The sequence below is a fragment of the Scyliorhinus torazame genome, chromosome 6, assembly GCF_047496885.1.
Source record: "Scyliorhinus torazame isolate Kashiwa2021f chromosome 6, sScyTor2.1, whole genome shotgun sequence".
NCBI classification, from domain to species: Eukaryota; Metazoa; Chordata; class Chondrichthyes; order Carcharhiniformes; family Scyliorhinidae; genus Scyliorhinus; species Scyliorhinus torazame.
The window spans coordinates 281128825-281151079 of NC_092712.1; the positions used below are offsets into that span (position 1 = coordinate 281128825).

General features: G+C 45.7%; 1 protein-coding gene across 4 annotated transcripts in view; it reads left to right on the top strand.

Moving 5' to 3' along the window:
• LOC140425463 (acidic amino acid decarboxylase GADL1-like) overlaps positions 1-22255 on the top strand; it is a 148065-nt gene that overhangs the window by 99895 nt on the left and 25915 nt on the right. For all 4 annotated transcript variants that reach the window (XM_072509759.1, XM_072509761.1, XM_072509762.1 and 1 more), the window contains 3 exons: positions 3616-3815; positions 13216-13267; positions 18860-18949. In XM_072509759.1, coding sequence (XP_072365860.1) covers positions 3616-3815; positions 13216-13267; positions 18860-18949 — 342 coding nt within the window. The remainder of the gene's footprint in view (positions 1-3615; positions 3816-13215; positions 13268-18859; positions 18950-22255) is intronic.

A 22255-nucleotide genomic window follows, 5' to 3' on the forward strand; every position in this document is an offset into this window, starting at 1 on the left:
GCAGTGAAGGGGCAGTGTGCCATCACATAACTTCAGAACTCATGTAGAACAGTGCATCGCAGACAATAGGCTTGAGACAGTTTCACAATCATCAGTGCTGCTCTGAGAGTGGTTGCGTAACTTCAAAGGACAACAACTGAGTCCTGGCAATTTAGACTTTTGGGTGGTGATATAAAATGGGCATGAATCAACCACCTATTTGCATCCCTCTGCAATTCCCATTCCCATTTTCCCACCGCATGGCTCCATTTAAGTGGTATCTGCTTGACTTTAGAAGAAATGTATAATAGACTGCTGATCAATACCATTAACACAAAATACCGGGAATACTGGAGATCTGAGATAGAACAGAAAATGCTGGAAAAATGCAGCTGGTTTGGCAGCATCTGTGGAGAGAGAAACAGTTTCTTTGAGTCCAACATGACTCTTCTTTGGTACTGAAGCACTTTTTTTATTGCTGATCGATATAGCCTGATATGCCAGTATCTCCCAGTGTCAAAGTTACCCCTCCCTATGTGCCTTTCTTTTGGCAGTTGTAATAGTTTCTCCAGGTGAAACTGCTATTTCTTAAAGTAAGGTGCATGACTGCACCAATTTGCTATACTCACCCAATTAATTAAGTAAAGTGGACACGTTAGCCACAGTGCAATTTATATATATATCAATCATTTCATCAAATGAGGAATGTTAGTTTTGGCAAATTCTCCACTTTTTCAACGCTTTGTCTACATTAAGCACTTTTAGGTACAGGACATGCTCGATGTAGAGGGAAGCTCATTCTGACCAACACTTGTCTTAACTGCAGCCACAGATCACCATTCCCTACTACCTCTGCGTATCACATCCATTTTCACACCAGCAATCTTTGTCCTTCCCAATTTCTTATTATTTAAAGTGTCATACGAGCAAGTTTGTGCTTTGGATTTAATGCTTACTAGGATTGTCTGCACATTTCTTTGAACAGCCTCAGCAGCCAGTCTGTGTTTGATTAAACTGTCGCTGTGGTTGAGCAAATTTATAAAACATGGAAATGGTTTTCATATTTACACAGCTGCTGTGCCTTCCGATCCAGTAACTGGAACAGGGACCAATTGGCTGCAATGAGTGAAGCCCTCCTCAAGTTGAACATCATAATTTAACATTTGTCACAGATGTGTAGACTAATTTGGATTTGCTGGAATGCAGTAACAGAAGTGACTGCTGGTGCCAAATTATGTTTTGAATGGTTAATGGCTTACTGAAAATGCAGCAGGGTTAAAAGTCATGGTGCTAGAAGAGTAAATTAGCCTCATGATTGTTGAGTCTCGCACTTAACCCTAATTTACTAAAACAATTATTCGGTATATTTTCAAGCCAGTTACCCTTGAAGGACAATGAGAGACAGGTCTATTTGGACATCTTAAAGGACCACTATCATAATTAATTTAAAATTGGCAATTCCATTCTTAGTTCCTGTGTAATGTGAACATGGGAACTGATGCAGTCTGCTTTGCATGGGCTGGAGTCATTGCCTTCAACGCTGTGATCAGAAAATGGCTCGATAAATACATAGGTCTGGATTTTTGCAATGACGGAGAACCTCCCCAGCAATGTGGTAATGGCAGATCTCCCTTCTCTCCCATCTCTGCATTCCCGATCCTAGAGCCAAAATTCAGGCCTTAGTGTCTCATTCACAACCACTGAATCCAGTGTGGTTTGTCCACATGTTTGCATGGAAATTCTGTTGAAGGTTTGCAACCAATCCCACCACCATTTATTGCCACCTGTGTCTCACTCTCGTCTATCTCACTCGAGAATAATTTGATATGGTCCTTTTATTGCTCCTGTGATCCAGATATTTAGATAATCTATCCTAATTGCTTATTGATCTCAATTATGTTTCCATTAATCAATTGTGGGTGACGCTCTTGAGACGTAAGGCATCGTCATTGTGGCAGAGAAATATTGCTTTGGGATTTAAACCTCGTTCAGTCACATTTCTGTCCTCATACACTGTCAGTTTGTAGATTATTATGTTTAACCTGCTCTCTTTAATATCATCTCTCAGGTTCACATTTAATACGTTTCTTCACTGTTGTTTCAAATCCTTTGCCTTTGCCTTTGAAGGTGATTGGGTAGTGCAGGCATAGCAACATGAGGAATGCCTTTAGGAATATACAGATCTGTCTTATTAAATAATGACTAATGAAAACTAGTCAGCTTCCCACAGCATTGTATATAGGAAGTCAAGACTAAATTTGGTCTTCAGGGATTTGGAGAACATGAGATATGTCTATATTCATATTTCTGTAATTTATTTTGATGATCACATTCATAATGGAAATTGCCTATTTGAGCTTGTTATGCTGTACTTGACACTCCCACCAGTAGTGGTGCTGTGGCTGGAAGGTGCAATTAGATCCAGATGGCTTGACACAGGCAATTACCATTATAAATGTGGACATAAGAAGTTATCATAAAATAGTTGACAGGAAGTCCCTGAAAATGTACCATTTTCAGTACATTATATATAGATTTGCTGTGGGGCATAATATTTATAACTTACATCTGATCAGAATTTTATCTGAATTAACATATAAAAGTTTATGTTAGAAACCATGAGTCATATTTCTTCCCCTGCCCGGCACATATACATACATATGGATATGCGCAAAATTATTTTTCTTCTATTTCCCCATCCAGCACTCTCTCGTGTTTGTAATATGATCCATCACATTGATGTCTTCCTTCTGATGGTCTTCTTTCTGATCATCACTCAAAGCCGAGGAAATGGAATGCTTCTGTTTTTTTCCTGTCTGGTGCCAACCTTGATTATTTCCAGACCAAAGATGCAGAATATGGCTCCCTTTACTCCTTACCTAACAGTCTACCTTAAACCCAGCCTCAGAATTGCCTGCCTCGTGCATGTCCCCCCCCCCCCCCCCCCCGGCCCAGTGTCCATCTCCCTGACTGAGATTATTCTTCAATCCCAAAATGTGCTGAACTATCGGCAGCCATGTGCATGACACTGAAAACTGAATTGAGGTTGCTCCAACTAATTTCTCAAAGGGTCTTTACAGGCAGGGGGTAAAAGGAGACTTTGGCTTATTAGCCTGGTCTGAATTTTAACAAGGGCCGTAGAGGTGAAACAACACTGTAATGTCCCACCCAGTTACTGGAGACATTTTATGGAGCCTAGTCCAGTAGTTAAGGTAAGCTTGAGCATGGATCTCCTGACTGCTCTTTCTTCACTTAAGAGATACCCAAGCATGGATTAGCATGGATTTGAGAAAATAGTTCATGGCGTGAGAAACCAAGCTTGAAGACTATTGTTTTTGAACAGTTTAGAACAGTATTGGTAAATGGGAAATTATCTACCCTGTGCTCACGAGTAGGAAAGCAAGTAAGACCGCGGAGAACTAGAAGGATTTACGCTCCAGAAAAATGCCTAGTGTGGAGGGTCTTTGCCAACTTGAGTTACAAATATTGCAATCAATGCTACCTAGAGTGTCAGGGCTGCAACCAAAAACACTCTTGAATTAGTGAAAAGCTTGGTGTATTTACAAGAGTGAAGATCTTTTCAATAATGTCATCAGTATTTCATGCATTTATTCATCTCTCGCCTCTCCTTTTCAGGGCTTGATTGACAGATGCCACTGTGGTCAGGCTATGTACCTTTTCCAGCAGGATAAGTTCTACAATGTTGATTATGATAAAGGTGACAAGTCGATCCAGTGCAGCCGAAGGGCTGACGCTTTCAAATTCTGGTTGACATGGAAGGCCATTGGATCAAGTGGACTGGAGGAGAGAGTCAACCGGGCTTTTGCATCTGCCAGGTAGGACACAAACCATGAGCCTTGAGAGTAACGTGTTGGACTGAAAGTGAATGGCATTAGTGATTCATGAAGGTGTTGCATCATCTGCTTAAACAGCTTAGACAGGAAGAGTTGCACAGTGCCGAAGGAAACTATTTGGCCATGCTGTCTTTGCCGACATAGTTTGGGTGCAGTGATAGGATGCATACCTTAGCTATGCCCAGTACTATCTAATCCAGCACCAGTTATCACATTGAGTGTATCCTTTCAAACCTATTCATAGATAAATGAAGTAAAGTCTTATGCAACCTTATTATGTGAATATGATACGTAAAAGATTACTTGGACCTCATCAGAGAATCACATAGTACAGGAGGCCATTCAGCCCATCATGCTGGTTACGACTCTTTGAAAGAGCTATTCAGTAGTTGACTCTTCTCTCCCTTTATTGAGTCCCTGAAAATCTTTTCCAGTATTCAACCAATTTCCCTTTGAAAGTTACGACTGAATCTTCATCTACCCCCCATTCATGCAGTTCCTTCCAGACAGGGTGCATGATATTCCATAAATGGAATTGGATTAGAAAATAGAAGAGGCTTGTAGTTTGTAAAACACCAATGGTTATTGCTGACCAAAGGATAGAAGTCATCACGGGTGTTCATGTTACTAATAAAAGTCAAATATGGATAAGGGCAAGATGACATAAAATCCTTCTGTACAAAGGCAAATGAAAGGAATTAAAGATATAAGACAAAAGTGGAGCATCAGTCAAATCAACCAATGAATGGAGGGGTCTACGTACTTTGCATCAGATGTGATAAATCTGTAGCATTTATAGCCGTTAAATTTTGCCGTTGAATGTTTTTATGTTAGCTGCAAGTTCCTGCCATATGCTGTGTGTAAAACAATGCCTTGCATTTATATATCACTATTCCTGACCGTTGGAGACTCCAGAACACTTTACAGCCAATGAAGTACTTTATTTGAAGTACAGTCACTATTCTACTGTAGGAAACACAATGTTTGGAGCCTTCTCCAATCTCTCAGCTGCCCTGAATTGGGAAGATTCACACACACACCGCCATTCACCCCACAACACCACTGGAATTTAAAGAGCCCCAAGTTATGCCCTCCCACCCCACCCCCACCCACAACCAAACCACCCCCAGCCAATGGGAATCTTTCATTCCATCCTCCTGGAGCTCAGGGGCTGGATTCTCTGTTTTGGGGACTAAGTCCCGATTACCGCACCAAAACGGATTCTCCACCCCGTCGCCAAATGCGGTTTCGGCATGGGGGCGGAGTAACCAGCCCAACATATTTCAGGGTCTGAGTCTTGGAGCACTGTCTTCAAGAGAGCGTTTAGTAAATATTTAGTGCATTGAGCAGTGTGAAAAGCAGTGTTCATTCTAAGCTGCATGGCCAAAGCAACCCAAAGATCGGTACGCAAGCTATGCACAAGTCGGCCCCTTTAGCTTCCCCCACATGCGTAGCTGAGTAAAACTTTAAAGAGGTTGCAGACTTTAACAAATTGCTTGCACACTCCGAAAAGAATCCCCGATGGGCCGAATGGCCTACTTCTGCTCCAAATTCATAACCTGTGGTTACGTTGGTAATCGGCCAGAGGAGTTATGTCTCTGTGATGTTATGGTTTTGTATCATTGTTAGGTACATTTATAAATAAGCAGAAACAGCTTTCAGAAAATGCTTTTTTCATGGATAGCACAATCGTTTAAGTCCAGCTGAGCAATTTGTCAAATTAAGATCTGGTTGGTTTAAGCACCATTATCATCAAAGGATTTGCAGATGAATTTCCGAATGTTCTGGAAATTCCCAACCAGCATAAAACTAGAAAATCTAATAACAGATGTCAACCACAAGCCAGGTTTGTTGATCTGTTCAGTGATTCGTTTCTTGGAGTTGGTGGTCCACCAATCATTCGCAACAGATTTTTTTCAAGAGCTAACTTGACAAGAGGTTTTTCCAGATATAGTTGAAAGTTGAAGCTTCTTCATGTCATTGTTCCTATTAAATTGCAGATTTATTTTGCATGGGATTTACAACACACAAAAGGGCCATTGAGCCTAACCTCTTATAGTTATAACTTCTAGGAAGAAACGCTATCACTGAATTGGCCAACAGGGTATTTGGCAACTATAGGTTGACTTGGGTGAACGTGTGGCTGAGCCAGCACCCAATCTTTGTGAAGCTGAGCTGACTGTCCAGAGGTTAATAGTGTTTTTCAATCTCCTGGGAGGGCAGGAAATCAAATAAATACCCGAGCAAATTAGGGGAAAGAAAAATCTGGAAAATTCCCCTTCAACCGGAAACATATTAATGTAACGCACATGACTTGGTTCCTGACACTGATCATGGGGGATTACAGAGGATAAACAATACTGAAACAGGCTGTGACAATATGTGTATTGTAAGAATAATGAAGGGTTAACAATTAACTTAACTACATCCAACCACTAGATGGCGATCAAGCACATACATGTAGATCACATGACACTCTTGATTCGGGGAGTAGGTTGTTAGGTGAGATAGTGAATAGTTGTGTTATCAGGAGCTCTGTAGTTAGTATCATAATTTAGTCAATCTGTAATCTTTTATATCTTAGCAAGTAAGACAAATCTATAATTTTGCAGTGTAAATAAATTCGCTTAGTTCAAACATAGCTTGCTGTTCTTTGTGAGACACTACACTTCAAAGCCATCCTCATTAAGAAATCAAAGAACATCACACAGGCCATTCAGCTCAACTAATCCAATCCAGTGTTTATGCTTCACTTGAACTTTTTTCTCCCTTTCCTCAGCTAAATCTACCATCAGAACCCTCTAGTCCCTTCTCCTTCATATTTTTGTCTAGCTTCCCCTTCAATATCATTCACTTCAAACACTCCCTGTGGCAGCGAGTTCCACATTCCCCCCCTCTTTAGGTAAGTAAGTTCCTTCTGAATTCCCTATTGTGTTTCTTTGTGACTATCTTATATTGATGGCCTCTAGTTATGCTTTTCCCATGAGACAAAACATTCTCTCTGTATTCAGTCTATCAACACGTTTCTTTATTTTTATTATCTCTATTCGATCACCCTGCTTTCTTATTTCAAGAGACAATAGATCCAGCCTGTCAATCTTTCCTGATATATATACCGACAACCTCTGGTATCATCCATGTACATTTCTTCTGCATCCTTGCCAGTGCCCCCATATCCTTTTAATAATATAGCAGCCAGAATTGCAAACAGCACTTTAAAGTGTGGTCCAGCCAAGGTTCGATATAGGTTCAGCATAACTTCCTTACTTTTCAATGCTAACCCATTAGAAATAGAGACGAGTGCTTGGTTTGCCTTTTTATGGTTTTGCAAATAACTTGTGCTTAAAGTTTGCTAATTGATGTATTTGCATTCTGAGATCCCTTTGTTTTCTGCCCCACCTGGACTTACACCTTCCAAATAATAAGTGACATCCTTCCTATTTCACATCTATCTGTGTTGAATTTCATTTGCCAATGTTTGCCCATTCTGCAAGCACATTGTCCTCCTGTAATTTGTTGCAGTTTCTCAGTGTTGACTGTCCTCCCAATTTGGTATCATCCTCAAATTTAGAAATTGTGGTCAATATCGTCTCCTCTCTCGAATGTGTTTGGAGGTGGGGAGGTCATTCAGTTGGGTGGAAGGATGGCAGATGAACATTGCACCCGCCTTCCTGCCTCTCCTCATTTAAATCTGTTGTGGGAGGCCCATGGTTGACCTTTGACGTCTGCCCCCAATTGAGGCCATAAAGTAGCCAATTAATGACCACTTGAAGGCCTCATCGCACCCCTGCTGGTATGAACCCAGCTGCCAGTGGGCCTGTCGCCATATGGCGTGTATGACAAGTAAACCAGCTTGTCGTCTTCTGGCTTGAAAGTTGGTTCTAGCCTTCAAAGGCAATCCGTGCCTGATCGAGGGACCCAGCATTGGGAAGGAATGGCCCCCCTGAATTTCACCCCCATTTCCTTGCTGCTGACCCCCCACATCCTCACTACCCCGAGAACCCCACTCCGCAAAATAATAATAATAATCTTCATTAATGTCACGTATGCTTACATGAACACTACAATGAAGTTACCGTGAAAAGCCCCTAGTCGCCACACTCCGGTGCCTATTCGAGTACACTGACGGAGAATTCAGAATATCCAACCCCTCCCACTATTACTTAATTGTGGTCTGGATCGCTCGGCAGTCCTGAGACTCTTGGCTGTCATTGAAAAGAGCTGCCAGCCAATTATTTCCGCACCCGGTGTCTTAATCCCAGGGAAAGGAACTCCACCGACCTCTCAACTGCCTGATTGTCTAATGATTTGATGGGCCTTCTTGAAAGGAGGCAATTTGGGTGTGGTAATACCAGGTATTGCAGTACCTGAGAGGTGGATGACCATTGGCTAGACCTAGGAGTCTACCATTGGCTAATGTACATAGCTCCGCCCTGAGAGGCGGAGTATAAGAACCAATGCCATCCCAGCAGCCTTCACTTTCTGTATCGAAGCTGCTGGGAACTGTTCTAGCTGATTAAAGCCTATTAGTTATGACTCACCTTGACTCGAGAGTAATTGATTGCGTATCAATTTAATCAGCTATTACTTCAATTGAAAGGATGGATCTCCGCCTTCAGCTCAGCCCCCATGCAGACAACTCCGCTGCTATCTTCAAGCATTGGCTGGCGTGTTTTAAGGGCTACCTCGACACGGCCGCCGACACCCCCACGGAAAGGCAGAAAATGCACCTTCTACGCTAGCGGGTCAGCCCTGGGATCTACCCTCTGATCGAGGAGGCGGCGAACTATGCTGCAGCTTATCGAGCTGCTAGAAGGACATTACATCCGTCCTGTGAACCAGGTCTACGCCCGTCACCTGCTGGCAACTAGAAGGCAAAGCCCTGAAGAAACACTGGAAGACTTCTATCGGGCGCTGCTAGTGCTGGTCCGAAACTGTGGCTGCCCACCAGTTTCGGGGAACGAGCACACGGAACTTTTAATTAGGGATGCTTTTGTGGCAGGTATGACTTCCCCCGACATCCGCCGAAGGCTCCTTGAAATGGACACACTGGGACTCACTGAGGCACAGGCCCTGGCGGGGTCCATGGACGTGGCGTATAAAAACGCGCTGGCTTTTGCTCCCGGACGCGCGGCGCCCCCCTGGGCTGCATGGCACCCCGCCGCGGCAGGCCCCCAGACTTCTCCGCTAACCCCGCAAGCCTGCGCGGCGAGACGGCCCGCTATCGCCGCCGGCCAATGCTGTTTCTTCTGCGGGCAGGCTAATCATCCCCGCCCGCGCTGCCCGGCCCGCACCGCCACCTGCAAAGGGTGCGGCAAGAAAGACCACTATGTTGGGGTCTGCCAGGCCCGCGCCGTGGCCGCGGTCTCCAGCGACTATCGGCAGCCTTTCTTTCAGGTCCCGGCCGTCCAAGGCTCACCGCCGCCCTTCTATCCTATTTTGCCCCCCGGCCACCACACTGCATGGGTGGGCGCCGCCATTTTGTCCCTCGCCGCCGCCATCTTTAGCATCCCCGGACTCAGTGTGCGACCCGTGGCTGACGCCATCTTGGATGGGGCCTCAGGCCCCCAGCACTGCTGACTACACGCTGCCCGACCAGAACTCTTCTTTACTGCAGCCGGCCTCTGTAACCCTGGACCAGAGTCCGCCCCTGACGCTAGCGAAAGCCACTACAATGATCGCCATCAATGGCCACGTGACGTCGTGCCTGACCGACTCCGGGAGCACGGAAAGCTTTGTTCACCCGGACACGGTAAGGCGCTGTTCTCTTGTCACCCATCCCGTAAACCAAAGGATCTCCCTGGCCTCTGGGTCACACGCGGTGGAGATAAAAGGGTTCTGCCTAGCGAACCTCACTGTCCAAGGCAGGGAATTCCGCAATTTCCGCCTGTACGTTCTGCCGCACCTCTGCGCAGCCACCCTCCTTGGGCTGGATTGCCAGTGCCATCTGCAAAGCCTGACCTTTAAATTTGGTGGCCCTATTCCCCCCCCCCCTTACTGTCTGCGGCCTCGCGACCCTTAAGGTCGACCCGCCTTCCCTGTTTGCAAACCTCACCCCGGATTGCAAACCCGTCGCCACCAGGAGCAGACGCTACAGTGCCCAGGACCGGACCTTATCAGGTCAGAGGTCCAAAGGCTGTTGAAGGAAGGGGTCATCGAAGCGAGCAACAGTCCCTGGAGAGCCCAAGTAGTGGTGGTAAAGACTGGGGAGAAACATAGGATGGTCATCGACTATAGCCAGACCATCAACAGGTTTACGCAGCTGGATGTGTACCCTCTCCCCCGTATAGCCGACCTGGTAAACAGGATTGCGCAATACAAGGTTTTCTCCACGGTGGATCTCAAGTCTGCCAACCACCAGCTACCCCTCCGTAATGGTGACCGCCAGTACACTGCCTTCGAAGCAGATGGACGGCTCTATCACTTTTTAAAGGTTCCCTTCGGTGTCACGAATGGGGTCTCGGTCTTCCAACGTGAGATGGACCGAATGGTTGACCGATACGGCTTACGTGCAACGTTCCCATATCTTGATAACATCACCATCTGCGGCCATGACCAGCAGGACCACGACACCAACCTCTGAAAATTTCTCCAGACCGCGAAAATCCTTAATCTGACCTACAATAAGGATAAATGCGTGTTTAGCACCGACCGTCTGGCCATCCTAGGCTATGTGGTGCGAAGTGGAGTCATAGGCCCCGACACTGAACGCATGCGCCCCCTCATGGAGTTCCCCCTCCCTCACTGTCCCAAGGCCCTAAAGCGCTGCCTCGGCTTCTTCAGTTATTATGCACAATGGGTCCCCAATTACTCAGACAAGGTTCGATCACTGATCCAGTCCACAACATTCCCCCTGTCGACGGAGGCCCGCCAGGCCTTCTGCCGCATCAAAGCGGACATCGCAAAAGCCACGATGCGCGCCATTGACGAGTCCTTCCCTTCAAGGTCGAGAGCGATGCGTCTGACGTAGCTCTGGCGGCCACCCTCAACCAGGCGGGCAGGCCCATGGCTTTCTTCTCCCGCGCCCTCCAAGCTTCAAAAATCTGCCACTCCTCAGTCAAAAAGGAGGCCCAGGCCATAGTAGAAGCTATGCGACACTGGAGGCATTACCTGGCCGGCAGGAGATTCACTCTCCTCACGGACCAACGGTCGGTGGCTTTCATGTTTGATAACGCACATCGGGGCAAGATTAAGAACGACAAGATCTTGCGGTGGAGGATAGAACTCTCCACCTACAATTACGAGATCTTGTACCGTCCCGGGAAGCTGAACGAGCCTCCTGATGCCCTGTCCCGCGGCACTTGTGCCACCGCACAAGTGGACCGCCTCCGAGCCCTCCAAGAGGACCTCTGCCACCCGGGGGTCACTCGCTTCTTTCATTTCATCAAGACCCGCAACCTGCCCTACTCCATCGAGGAGGTCAGGACAGTCACCAGGGACTGCCAAATCTGCGCGGAGTGCAAGCCGCACTTCTACCGGCCAGAGAGGGTGCACCTAATAAAGGCTTCCCGCCCCTTTGAACGCCTCAGCATGGATTTCAAAGGCCCCCTCCCCTCCACCGACCGCAACACGTACCAGACATGACCACAACCACCGTCATCAAGGCCCTCCAGGGGATCTTTACACTGTTCGGTTTCCCCGCATACATTCACAGTGATAGGGGGTCCTCCTTTATGAGCGGCGAACTGCGTCAATTCCTGCTCAGCAAAGGCATCGCCTCCAGCAGGACGACCAGTTACAACCCCCGGGGAAACGGGCAGGTAAAAAGGGAGAACGGAACGGTCTGGAAGACCGTCCTGCTGGCCCTACGGTCCAGGAATCTCCCAGTCTCCCGCTGGCAAGAAGTCCTCCCGGTGGCCCTTCACTCCATCCGGTCGCTGTTCTGTACTACCACAAACCAGACACCTCACGAACATCTCCTTGTTTTCCCCAGAAAGTCCTCCTCCGGGACCTCGCTCCCAACCTGGTTAGCGACACCCGGACCCGTCCTGCTTCGGACACATGTGAGGGCGCACAAGTCGGACCCGTTGGTCGAGAGGGTCCATCTGCGGCATGCCAACCCCCAGTATGCCTACGTAGCATTCCCCGATGACCGCCAAGACACAGTCTCCCTTCGGGACCTGGCGCCCGCTGGAGCCCCACGTGCACCCGGACCATTGCCCCCACCCCCACCCTCCCCGCAGCAGCTCACCGGAGGGTCAGTACTGCCGCCGCCCCTACCCAGAGCCGAACAAGCACCGACGCCCCCTACAGGCGCCCCTGCCCACTTTTTGCCCCAACAGCGGCGCCTAGGGGTGGTGAAGCTGCCTGGGACGAAGGCACCACGTACCCGGAGTCGCAACCGCCGGGGCCCCCACCAGGATCATCGCCGAAGCTCAGACGCTCCAGAAGGACGATCAGGCCACCCGATCGACTGATTGCTGCACCATGAACACTTTTCTGTTACCCTCGACATCACGGTACCTCCATACCTGGTCCTGCCATGCGAAAGGCGACATTAACGCTGACCATCACCCCGCTGGGTTCTTTTTAACAGGGGGTGAACGTGGTAATACCAGGTATTGCAGTACCTGAGAGGTGGATGACCAGTGGATCGACCTAGGAGTCTACCATTGGCTAATGTACATAGCTCTGCCCTGAGAGGCGGAGTATAAGAACCACTGCCGTTCAGCAGCCTTCACTTTCTGTATCGAAGCTGCTGGGGACAGTTCTAGCTGATTAAAGCCTATTAGTTATGACTCACCTTGTCTCGAGAGTAATTGATTGCGCATCAGTGGGTCACTCCTGAAGGGCAGTCTAGGTGAATTTAATAATCTGAGTCATACGTCAAAGTCCCTTGAAGAGGTGAATATTTATCAGGTGACAGTTTTGGGTTGTTTCAGGAGATGCGTATTAACACTTCTTAGTCTGGAAGGTGTTGTCCTTTCAATTGAGGTAGTTGGAATCCACTAATCAAGTCTGGTAACTCTCGGTGGCCATCTTTTGCAGAATTTTAACTTCCATTTTGAAAAGAAAAGTTAATTCCAAAAGATTCCAAAATGATTACAGTTCATGTTTTAAAAGTTATGGATAAAACTCTACTAGGTCTGATAATATATAAAGGAGCACATCACTTGTCCCTAATTTAACTTGAACGGTAATAGCTCTCACATTGTTTACAGCAAATCGTCATGTACCACTCGCCAACCTGGATTGGAACATACTGTCAGTCTAGAAATCTTTGAAATTCTTGTAGATCTAGTCCAATACATTGATTATTCGAATCAGGAGAAACATTAGATCTGGCTTGCTGTGATGGACAGTTTTTAAAAAGTTTCCACATGTTGATGTTTTTAACTTGATACTCTTGATGCCAAACAGCAGCATTTGTTTCCAATTGCAGATACTTGGCTGATGAAATCAAGAAAAAGAAAGAATTTCGACTGATTTTGGAGGTAAGCATTTTACACAAATCTTTTCATGTTTGTCTTCTCATGCAGAGGTTCTCCCAGTAAGATTATGATTATTAATTTGTCCCTATACTTGGGGAAATAGCCAATTTACTCATTCTAATCTTGAGTAGAGACAACGACCACACAAATTGTCGCTAAAACTATTAAAAGAGCTTATTCATTGATTTTTTTTATTGCGCCCTTCTCAAGCGTAATTAAGAGTGGGTAATGGGGCAGCACGGTGGCCTAGTGGTTAGCACAGCTGCCTCACGGCACTGAGGTCCCAGTTTCGATCCCGGCTCTGGGTCACTGTCCGTGTGGAGTTTGCACATTCTCCCCGTTTTTGCGTGGGTTTCGCCCCCACAAGTCAAAGATGTGCACGTAGGTGGATTGGCCATGCTAAATTGCACCTTAATTGGAAAAAATGAATTGGATACTCTAAAATAAAATAAAAAGAGTGGGTAATAAACACTGACCTCGCCAGCAAAACCCACATCCTTTGAAAGAATTTTTTTTAATTGAATTGCTCAATAATAAGCAAAGGATCTAAATAATACTCACAACTGGGTACATTGTTCAGACCACAGAATGACCAAGAGTGTATATCAGATCGATTCTTCTTTCTGTTGTCTCTCCTTCTGATAGATCAGGTTGTTACCTACTCACGCTGGGTCTAATCTGCACATTCCTGGCCTACCAAAAACCCACTTCAGTGAAGGCAGCGGGTGATTTAAATTGCCTGATGCCTCTGTAAACTGTGCATGCTTGAACCCCGGCCCGACTATAGTCCCGTCCCTGTGAAAATAGGAAATGTTGGGGGGACGGATGGTAGTATTTCTGGGCTTTTCTGACATTCTCGCACAACGGAGAGGTTCTCTGTTGTGGGGGAAAATCTGGGCCTTTGTTTTCTAGTTTCCCACTTCCAGAAAAGAGGCCTCTCTGTCATCATTACCTTTTGTGTCCAAAGTCATGACTTTTCATTGAATTACATAGGACGTTGTGTTAGGATCCGAGATGCGAACCCAACTATTTGCAATTTGTAAAACTGTGAGGAAAGGTGAATTCACCACAAGAGTGATAACATTGACCCATAGGTATCTTTTATGTTAAAACAAACTTTAAACACAGAATTAACCACATTAGCAACAAAGAAATAGCCGTACACATAATAGTTACACCGGTTCTTAAGTGAAAGGATAAATTTTAACTTGCTCCCTACATCTGCTCTTGTTCTTTATTAACAATCTAGTCAAAGATTGTTTCTGATAACTGTACCTCAACCTCCCTACCGTTACTCCTTGATTTCTCCACCTCCTGTCTCAACCTGTGTCCTTGTGATTTTGTCACCACACAATCTGGAAACACCCCAGGATATGCTTCTTACAGCATCTACGTTATTTGACTTTCCATCAGCTTTTCACCACAGTAGTGACCTCTTCCACCTGTGATCACTACCCAGGGTGAACTGTCCCCTTGAAAAAGGAAATTTCTCTGTTATCCAACCACCACTTCACCACTTTTCACTGGACTCTCTAACCTTACCTTGCAGAGACATGAATAGGGTGCAAGCTAGATACGTACCCAGGAGATATAAATACAGGGTATACAAAGCTAGAGTACCCTGGATGACTGAGGATATCGATGATAAAATAAGGAAGACAAAAAGAGGCATATGATGCATGCCGGAATAATAATAGCAACAGAAATCAGGAAGAGTATCTCAAATGCAGGAGAGAGGCTAGCATATTAATGGTACCAGATTAGTGAAGGATAGAGTGGGACCCATAAGGAACAAGCAGGGTAAACTGCTAACTGAAGCAGAGGGTATGGCAGTGGTACTAAATGAGTACATTGCTTCCGTCTTTACCAAATTATAAGATGGTGACAATGGCCCAGTTGAAAGTAAGGATGTTGAGCAACTGAACAGTATAGTGATAGATAAAGAAAAGGTGCTAAAAAGTCTGGCAGCACTACAGGCAGAGAAGTCCCCAGGCCCGGATGGGATCCATCCTAGATTGCTGATACATGGGATACATCCTAGAATGCCATTGACAGAAATTTTCCAGGCCTCTTTGAACACGGGAGTAGCCCCGAGGGACTGAAGGATTGCAAATGTGATGCTGTTGTTTACGAAAGGGGCAAAAGATAATCCAGGAAACTACAGATTGTCAGCTTGACATCAATAGTGGAAAATCTGATGGAGGCCATAATGCGGGATAAGATAAATATACACTTCAAGAAAAATAGGTTACCACTATACAGTCAACATGGCTTTGCCAAGGGCCGGTCATGTTAGACAAATTTTATTGAGTTCTTTGACGAGGTGACACAGGCAGTGGATGAAGATAGTGCCGTGGATGTCGTATATTTGGACTTTCAGAAAGCATTTGATATGGTGCCACATGGCAGGTTGGTTAACAAATTTAAAATGTTTGTGATTGATGGGTCCTTGGCAGCAGGGATTAGAAGTTGGCTAAGCGATAGAAAACAGAGGGGAGATATAGATAGGAATTTCTCAGACTGGAGACAAGTTCAAAGTGGTGTTCCCCAGGACTCAATGTTGGGACCCTTGCATTTTCTGATTCATATAGATGATTTAGAACTGGGAATTGAGGGGAAAATCTCTAAATTAACAGATTATGCTAAATTAGGGAGAATAGTGAATTTAGAGGATGACGCAGAGCGACTTCAGAGGGACATTGACAAGTTGGCTAAATGGGCAGACACCTGGTAGATGAACTTCATTGCAGCAAAATGTGAGGTAATGCATTTTGGTAGAAGAAACACAGGGAGATAATATAGGCTCAATGGTACAACTTTGAGCGGAGTACAGGAGCAGAGGGACCTCAGTGTACAAGTGCATAATTCTCTGAAGGTGGCCAGGCAAGTTGAAACAGTTGTAAGAAGGCTTATAGAGGGCAGCACGGTGGCGCAGTGGGTTAGCCCTGATGCCTCACGGCGTCGAGGTCCCAGGTTCGATCCCGGCTCTGGGTCACTGTCCGTGTGAAGTTTGCACATCCTCCCCGTGTTTGCGTGGGTTTCGCCCCCACAACCGAAATATGTGCAGGGTAGGTGGATTGGCCACGCTAAATTGCCCCTTAATTGGAAAAAAAAAAGAATTGGGTACTCTAAATTTATTTAAATAAGAAGGCTTATAGGGGCGGCATGTGGCACAGTGGTTAGCACTGGGACTGCGGTGCTGAGGACACGGGTTTGAATCCCGAAACTGGGTCACTGTCCGTGTGGAGTTTGCACATTCTCCCCATGTCTGCGTGGGTTTCATCCCCACAGCCCAAAGATGTGCACGTTAGGTGGATGGACCACGTTAAATTGCCCCTTAATTGGAGAAAAAATAATTGAGTACTCTGAATTTATAAACAAAAAAAAGAAGGCCTATCGCATCCTTTGGTTTATAAATAGAGGCATAGAGTATAAAAATAAGGAAGTGATGCTACACCTTTACAAATCATTGGGCAGACCACAATTGGAGTATGGTGTTCAGTTCTGGGCACCTTATTTAAGGAAGAATGTTAAAGCCATGGAGAGAATGCAGAGATTTACTGGAATGATGCCAAAAATGAAGTATTTTAGATACAAGGAAAGATTGGAGAAATTGGCTTGTTCGCCTTGGAGCTGAGAAGATTAAGAGGCAACCTTATTGAGGTGTTCAAAATTATGAACAATTTTGACAGGGTAAAGAAGAATATTCTGTTTCCACTAGTTGGTCACTAGGGGTCACAATTTCAAGATGGTCAGCAAGAGAGCTAGAAATGAGATGAGGGGAACTTCTTTACTCAGAGGGTTGTTGGGATTTGGAATGTGGTGGAGGTGGATTCCATACGAGGTTTCAATAGAGAACTGGATATATATTTGAAAGTGTGAATTTAGAGGGCTACGGAGATAGGGCTGGGGAATGGGACTAGTTAGGTTGCTCTTTTGGGAGCTGGTGCAGACACAATGGGCCAAATGGTTTCCTTATGTGCTGTAAATCACAAATAATGCAATACTACTCACTTCACCGTTAATCTCACATATTACCATCTTTTATGGCAATAATCCTACTGAACTACATATCTCCATATCTTTCATCATTAAAGATTGACTTGTTCCTGTATCCCATAAGATTTTAGCCTCCTTACCTACTCCACATTGTTCAAATGAGGAAACCGTGACCTCACAAATAAAATCTTTAATTAGATCTGACACCTGCTTGTTAACCAAAATCTGAACAGGCTGTACGCACTTTTGCACCTCTTCAGCTGTAACCTTGGTTTCTTTTTCCACTTTAATAAACCCGGCTGGTGTATCCTGTTGTAACGAGTCTGTCTTCCCAGTACTTTTCTTAAGTTACCAACACTGCGGCTTTGTGTGTCCAACCTTATTACAATGAAAATATTTAAGTTTTCTCATTTCTCTTCCACTCCTTTCGACATGAGGCAAAATGTCTTTAATATCTTCATCTCTACCGCCTTTGCCATGACCACCTGTGGATTTCTCATTTCCCCAGTTTCTATCCTTCACAGACTGAAAATGATGTTGAAAACCAATCCTTGGTTTATGAACCATCTAGCAGTTTCAACCGTTTGCTTTTCCACATGAGTTCGCACTACTGCAGGAAGTGAATCTTTCAATTCCTCCAGAATAAGCATCTCCCCAGGAGCGACATATGTTTGATCCATTTTAAATGCTCTAATCCCCCTATCAAAATGATTTTGTTTGATTTTTTTCAAATTCTATATATGTCTGACCCGATTCTTTCCTTTGATTTCTAAACTTCTGTCTATAGGCTTCTGCCGCTAGTTCATATGAACTTAAAAATGGCTTTTCTCACCTCATCATAATCCCTGGGTACCTCCTCTGATAGTGATGCAAACACTTCACTAGCTCTACCTACCAACTTTGACTGAACCAATAATAGCCTTTATTGACTTTTTCCTTGTTTGTTTTCTTACCTATCCTTAAGTGCATCTATACTATTCACCTTAACTACTCTCTGTTGTCAACTCTCTCGGAATTAAAGATTAATTTCTTGGCCACCACTCTGATCAACCTAGAAGAAAATGCATGGGGGGGTCAATAAAGAAAATGTGCTTTCACTTCCCTTGAACACTCTTGGTTATTAGTCGCCAAAGGATTAGAGTTAGGAAAAAGGCTGATTTGCTGGGGTAGGAGATCAACTATTGAAACCTCTAGGAATATAAGACCATAAGACATAGGAGCGGAAGTAAGGCCATTCGGCCCATCGAGTCTACTCCACCATTCAATATGCCTAAACATGTTGGCAACCATGAGAACTGGCAACGGGAAATTAATGTCCATCGTACATCATGTCTGATTTTCCTTCCACTGACTGCTTAGAGGCGGCTTGGTCCATTTTATCTCAAGCAAAGTTAAAATGGACTCTGAAAAGGCCAGAGGAATACCCTTGCCTGTTCTGTGACTAGCTCATAACATGCCCCATACCCGAGAATTTCAGAGCTGAATAGCTGTTTCTTTTGCATGGTTTCAGAAATCTCTTGAATAATGTGTCCAATTATTATTGCATTTTTTGCTCCATGAAGTAAGAATTTTGCATACATCTTCCTGTATCCCTAGCCGGAGTACACCAACGTCTGCTTTTGGTACATACCACCCAGCCTTAGGGATGTGCCCGAGGATCAGGATTTCTGGAAGAAGCTTCACATGGTGAGTGCCCATGGAACAAAAGGTCTCTGTAGCAATACTTAAAGCTGCCTTGAATATATATCAAAATACCAGCTGAGATTGGCGCAAGCTCATGGGAGACAGAATGGTTAGAGTGGCAGTGCTTTCAGAACGACTGATTGTCAGAGCTGAATTTGGTGTACTCGAAAAAAGAGTTTTATATATTAAATCATGTTGTGGAGATGCCTGCGTTGGACTGGGGTGAGCACAGTAAGAAGTCTTACAACACCTGACGTCATTCACCTGAGGAAGGAGCAGTGCTCCAAAAGCTAGTGATTCGAAACAAACCTGTTGGACTTTAACCCGGTGTTGTGAGACTTCTTACTATATTAAATCAGTTTGGAACTTCTCACTGAAGTGACTGCATTAACCTGGTCAGAGTGAGAATGGCAATTGTGAACATGGCTTTCCGTGATTAGCTGTCTTTTTCTACGGGGAAATGAATCTACTGGGAGTAACTTGGATGTTGGGTGATTGTGTAATTTGGATCAGCTTCTCGTCAATATATCTCTCCTGGTTTTCATTTCTAATAAAACTGGTTAAGATGCATAATGGGTTACATTTTTTACACAATCACCCAAGGCCCAAAATTACCTCCAACGTTTAAATTGCTTTCTCTGATTGTTTTTCCTCTGATGGGAGTTATCTATTCCGATGTTCCCGATTTGATGTCTATCCATGTCCCTCCCCTGAATTCAATAACAATGGAAAAGGAAGTCTGCTAAATAAAGGTTAGGGTTGTCACAGTCTCCAAACTAAACATAAATCCTCCAGAGAGTGTTCTGGCAACTCAGGGGAAGAATCACAGGGGCATTAAGAGTATATTATTTTTGTTTTCAATCTCTTTGAGCACTTTTGCTGATTGTATAAACATTGGAGATGGGGGGTGGGTGCGTTGAGGGTGGAACACTATTTGACTGGGTGGGGCAAAGTGATCAAACCTCCAGGAACACTTGCAACTGGAGTCGACGATCCCAGTTAAGGTGGTCTCAGAGAATCAGTAAAACAGCCTGATGTAGTCAAGATGGCTGGAATTTTACCAACTCTCTAGGGATGGTCTGGGAAGTGAGGGTGCCTGTAAAATGGAGGGCTGGACGGGGGTACTGTGGAGTGCCTGTTGCCTTCCTGCCACCATGCCATTTTACCAGTGGCATAGGAATAATTGATGATGACCCCCCCCCCACTCATAGGCCAATTGAGTCACTCAGGGTGAGTTAAGTGCCTCTTCTGCTTCTGCTGACATTTTCGGGCTCTCATAATCGGGCATAAAGTGGCCCATGGAAGGAGGGGACCTTTTGGCAGCAATGGTTGCCCCTTGCAACACCAGTCCTTCCTTCATCCCACCTAGCCAAGCCCCAATCCCTGGTTCAGTCTGACATGGCCACATCTCATACATCAGAATTTGCAACTGGGCCATTAACCCACTTTTCCATGTATGGAAACTTTGATTTAAGTTCAGAATTATAAATAGATGGCCTAGATAAAATAAATCAAGCAGGGGACCAAATCCATTGTTCTATTGTATTTATAAAGACATGCAGATCATATAATAAATGCAGAACCGGAGTGACTTTGGTCACTGCTTTAGGCCTTTCGCAGCCAGGGTTGATCTCCCAGCCTATTAGCTCTTTGATATTGTAGATTAGGCTCCTCCTCTGTCCTCTCCTCTCCTCACGCTTCACTCCCACTCCTCTCCTCACTCCTCCCCATCTCCTCACCCCCACTTCTCACTCCCATTCTTCCCCCGCTCCTCCTACCCCCTTCTCCTCACCCCCGCTCCCCCACTCGTCAACCCTACACCTCACTCCTATACCTCCCCCTCTCCTCTCCCACTCCTCCTCAGCCCTGCTCATCTCCCCACTCCTACCCTCTTCCTCACCCCCACTCCTCCCCCACTCGCCACCCTCACACCTCTTCTACTCCTCCCCGCTCCTCCCCCCACTCCTCCTACCCTCTCCTCCTCAGCCCCACTCCTCCTCATCCCCACCCCACTTCTCCATCCCTTCGTCCTCCCACCTTACCCCTGCTTCTTCACCCCTATCCTCCTGAATGCAATGTGAGTACTGAGGGAATGCTGCACTGTCGGAGATAGTGTTTCTGATTGAAAAATTAAATCAACGACCCATCTTCTCTTTCTGGTGGATTTTTAAATGGCGCCCAACCTCTCGAATCCCCACATTGGCCTCTGGAATGCTTCCAATGTCCCTATAAGGGGGTCAGTGAGCCCCTCGGGAGCTGCAAACTTAAATATGCAAATTTAGGTCCTGCCCATTGCGGGCAGGATCCAGATCATAACGTCTTGCGAGACCCCATTAAGTGTCGTGAAATGTGGCGACCTGGGTATATGCCTCGAGAAGCCTCGAACGAGATTTACCAGCCGCATCGCCTCCTGAGTCGTGTGCGACGCGGCTGTTAGATTGCGCCCAACATTTCTAAAGTACTGAGGTCATGAAATGTTGGTTCATTCCTTTTCGTTTCTATAAACACTGTGAAACCGTCCCCCAGGAATCTGACTGAGGGATCAAGGCCAAGGAAAAGACTATTGGAAGGTGGAGACTGATGGGAAAATTTTGCAGGCATCCTAGAAGCTGTGGGAGGATTGGAGGACTTCAAACCCCTTGCATGTCCAAGTCGCTCTCTGTCTGTTGCTTTTAGCAGGCTCACCCCTGAAATAAAGACACTGGCTGGGATTTTTTTGTCCCGTTTTTGGCGGGTCTGAATGGCGGTGGTGGTGGGAGGGCTCTGACTGGATTCCCAGACAGCTTTCACACATTCGGGATTTCCCATTCCGATTGTCCCCACCCCGTGCCAGTGATGTAATAGGGGTCCTGCTATGAAAAGTTGTGATTCCCAAAACCATACATGTTAATATCATTAGTGGGCTTCCCCGCGCTATCATCCCCCTACAGTTGGATTCCCTGCCTCACCAACGGGTTTACAACAACTTTTGACAAACGGGGCCAAAAAGAAAATGCTGGAAAATCTCAGCAGGTCTGGCAGCATCTGTAGGGAGAGAAAAGAGCTAACGTTTCGAGTCCAGGTGACCCTTTGTCAAATGAGGACCTGGTGAAGCAAACCCACTGGGGGTGCGCAGGTAAGTACAGCTCCTGTGAGGGGTGGGATGGGGGGGTGGAGGTGGGTGGGGACAGCATTGGAGCCAGCCTGCTATACTGCGCTTTTTACACCTGCGTTGACTTATAGTCAAAAAGAACAGAAAATTCCACCCACTTCATCGTGCACCAGCAGATGGCGCTAATAGACTTCTGTTGGCACAAAATGGATTGCCTC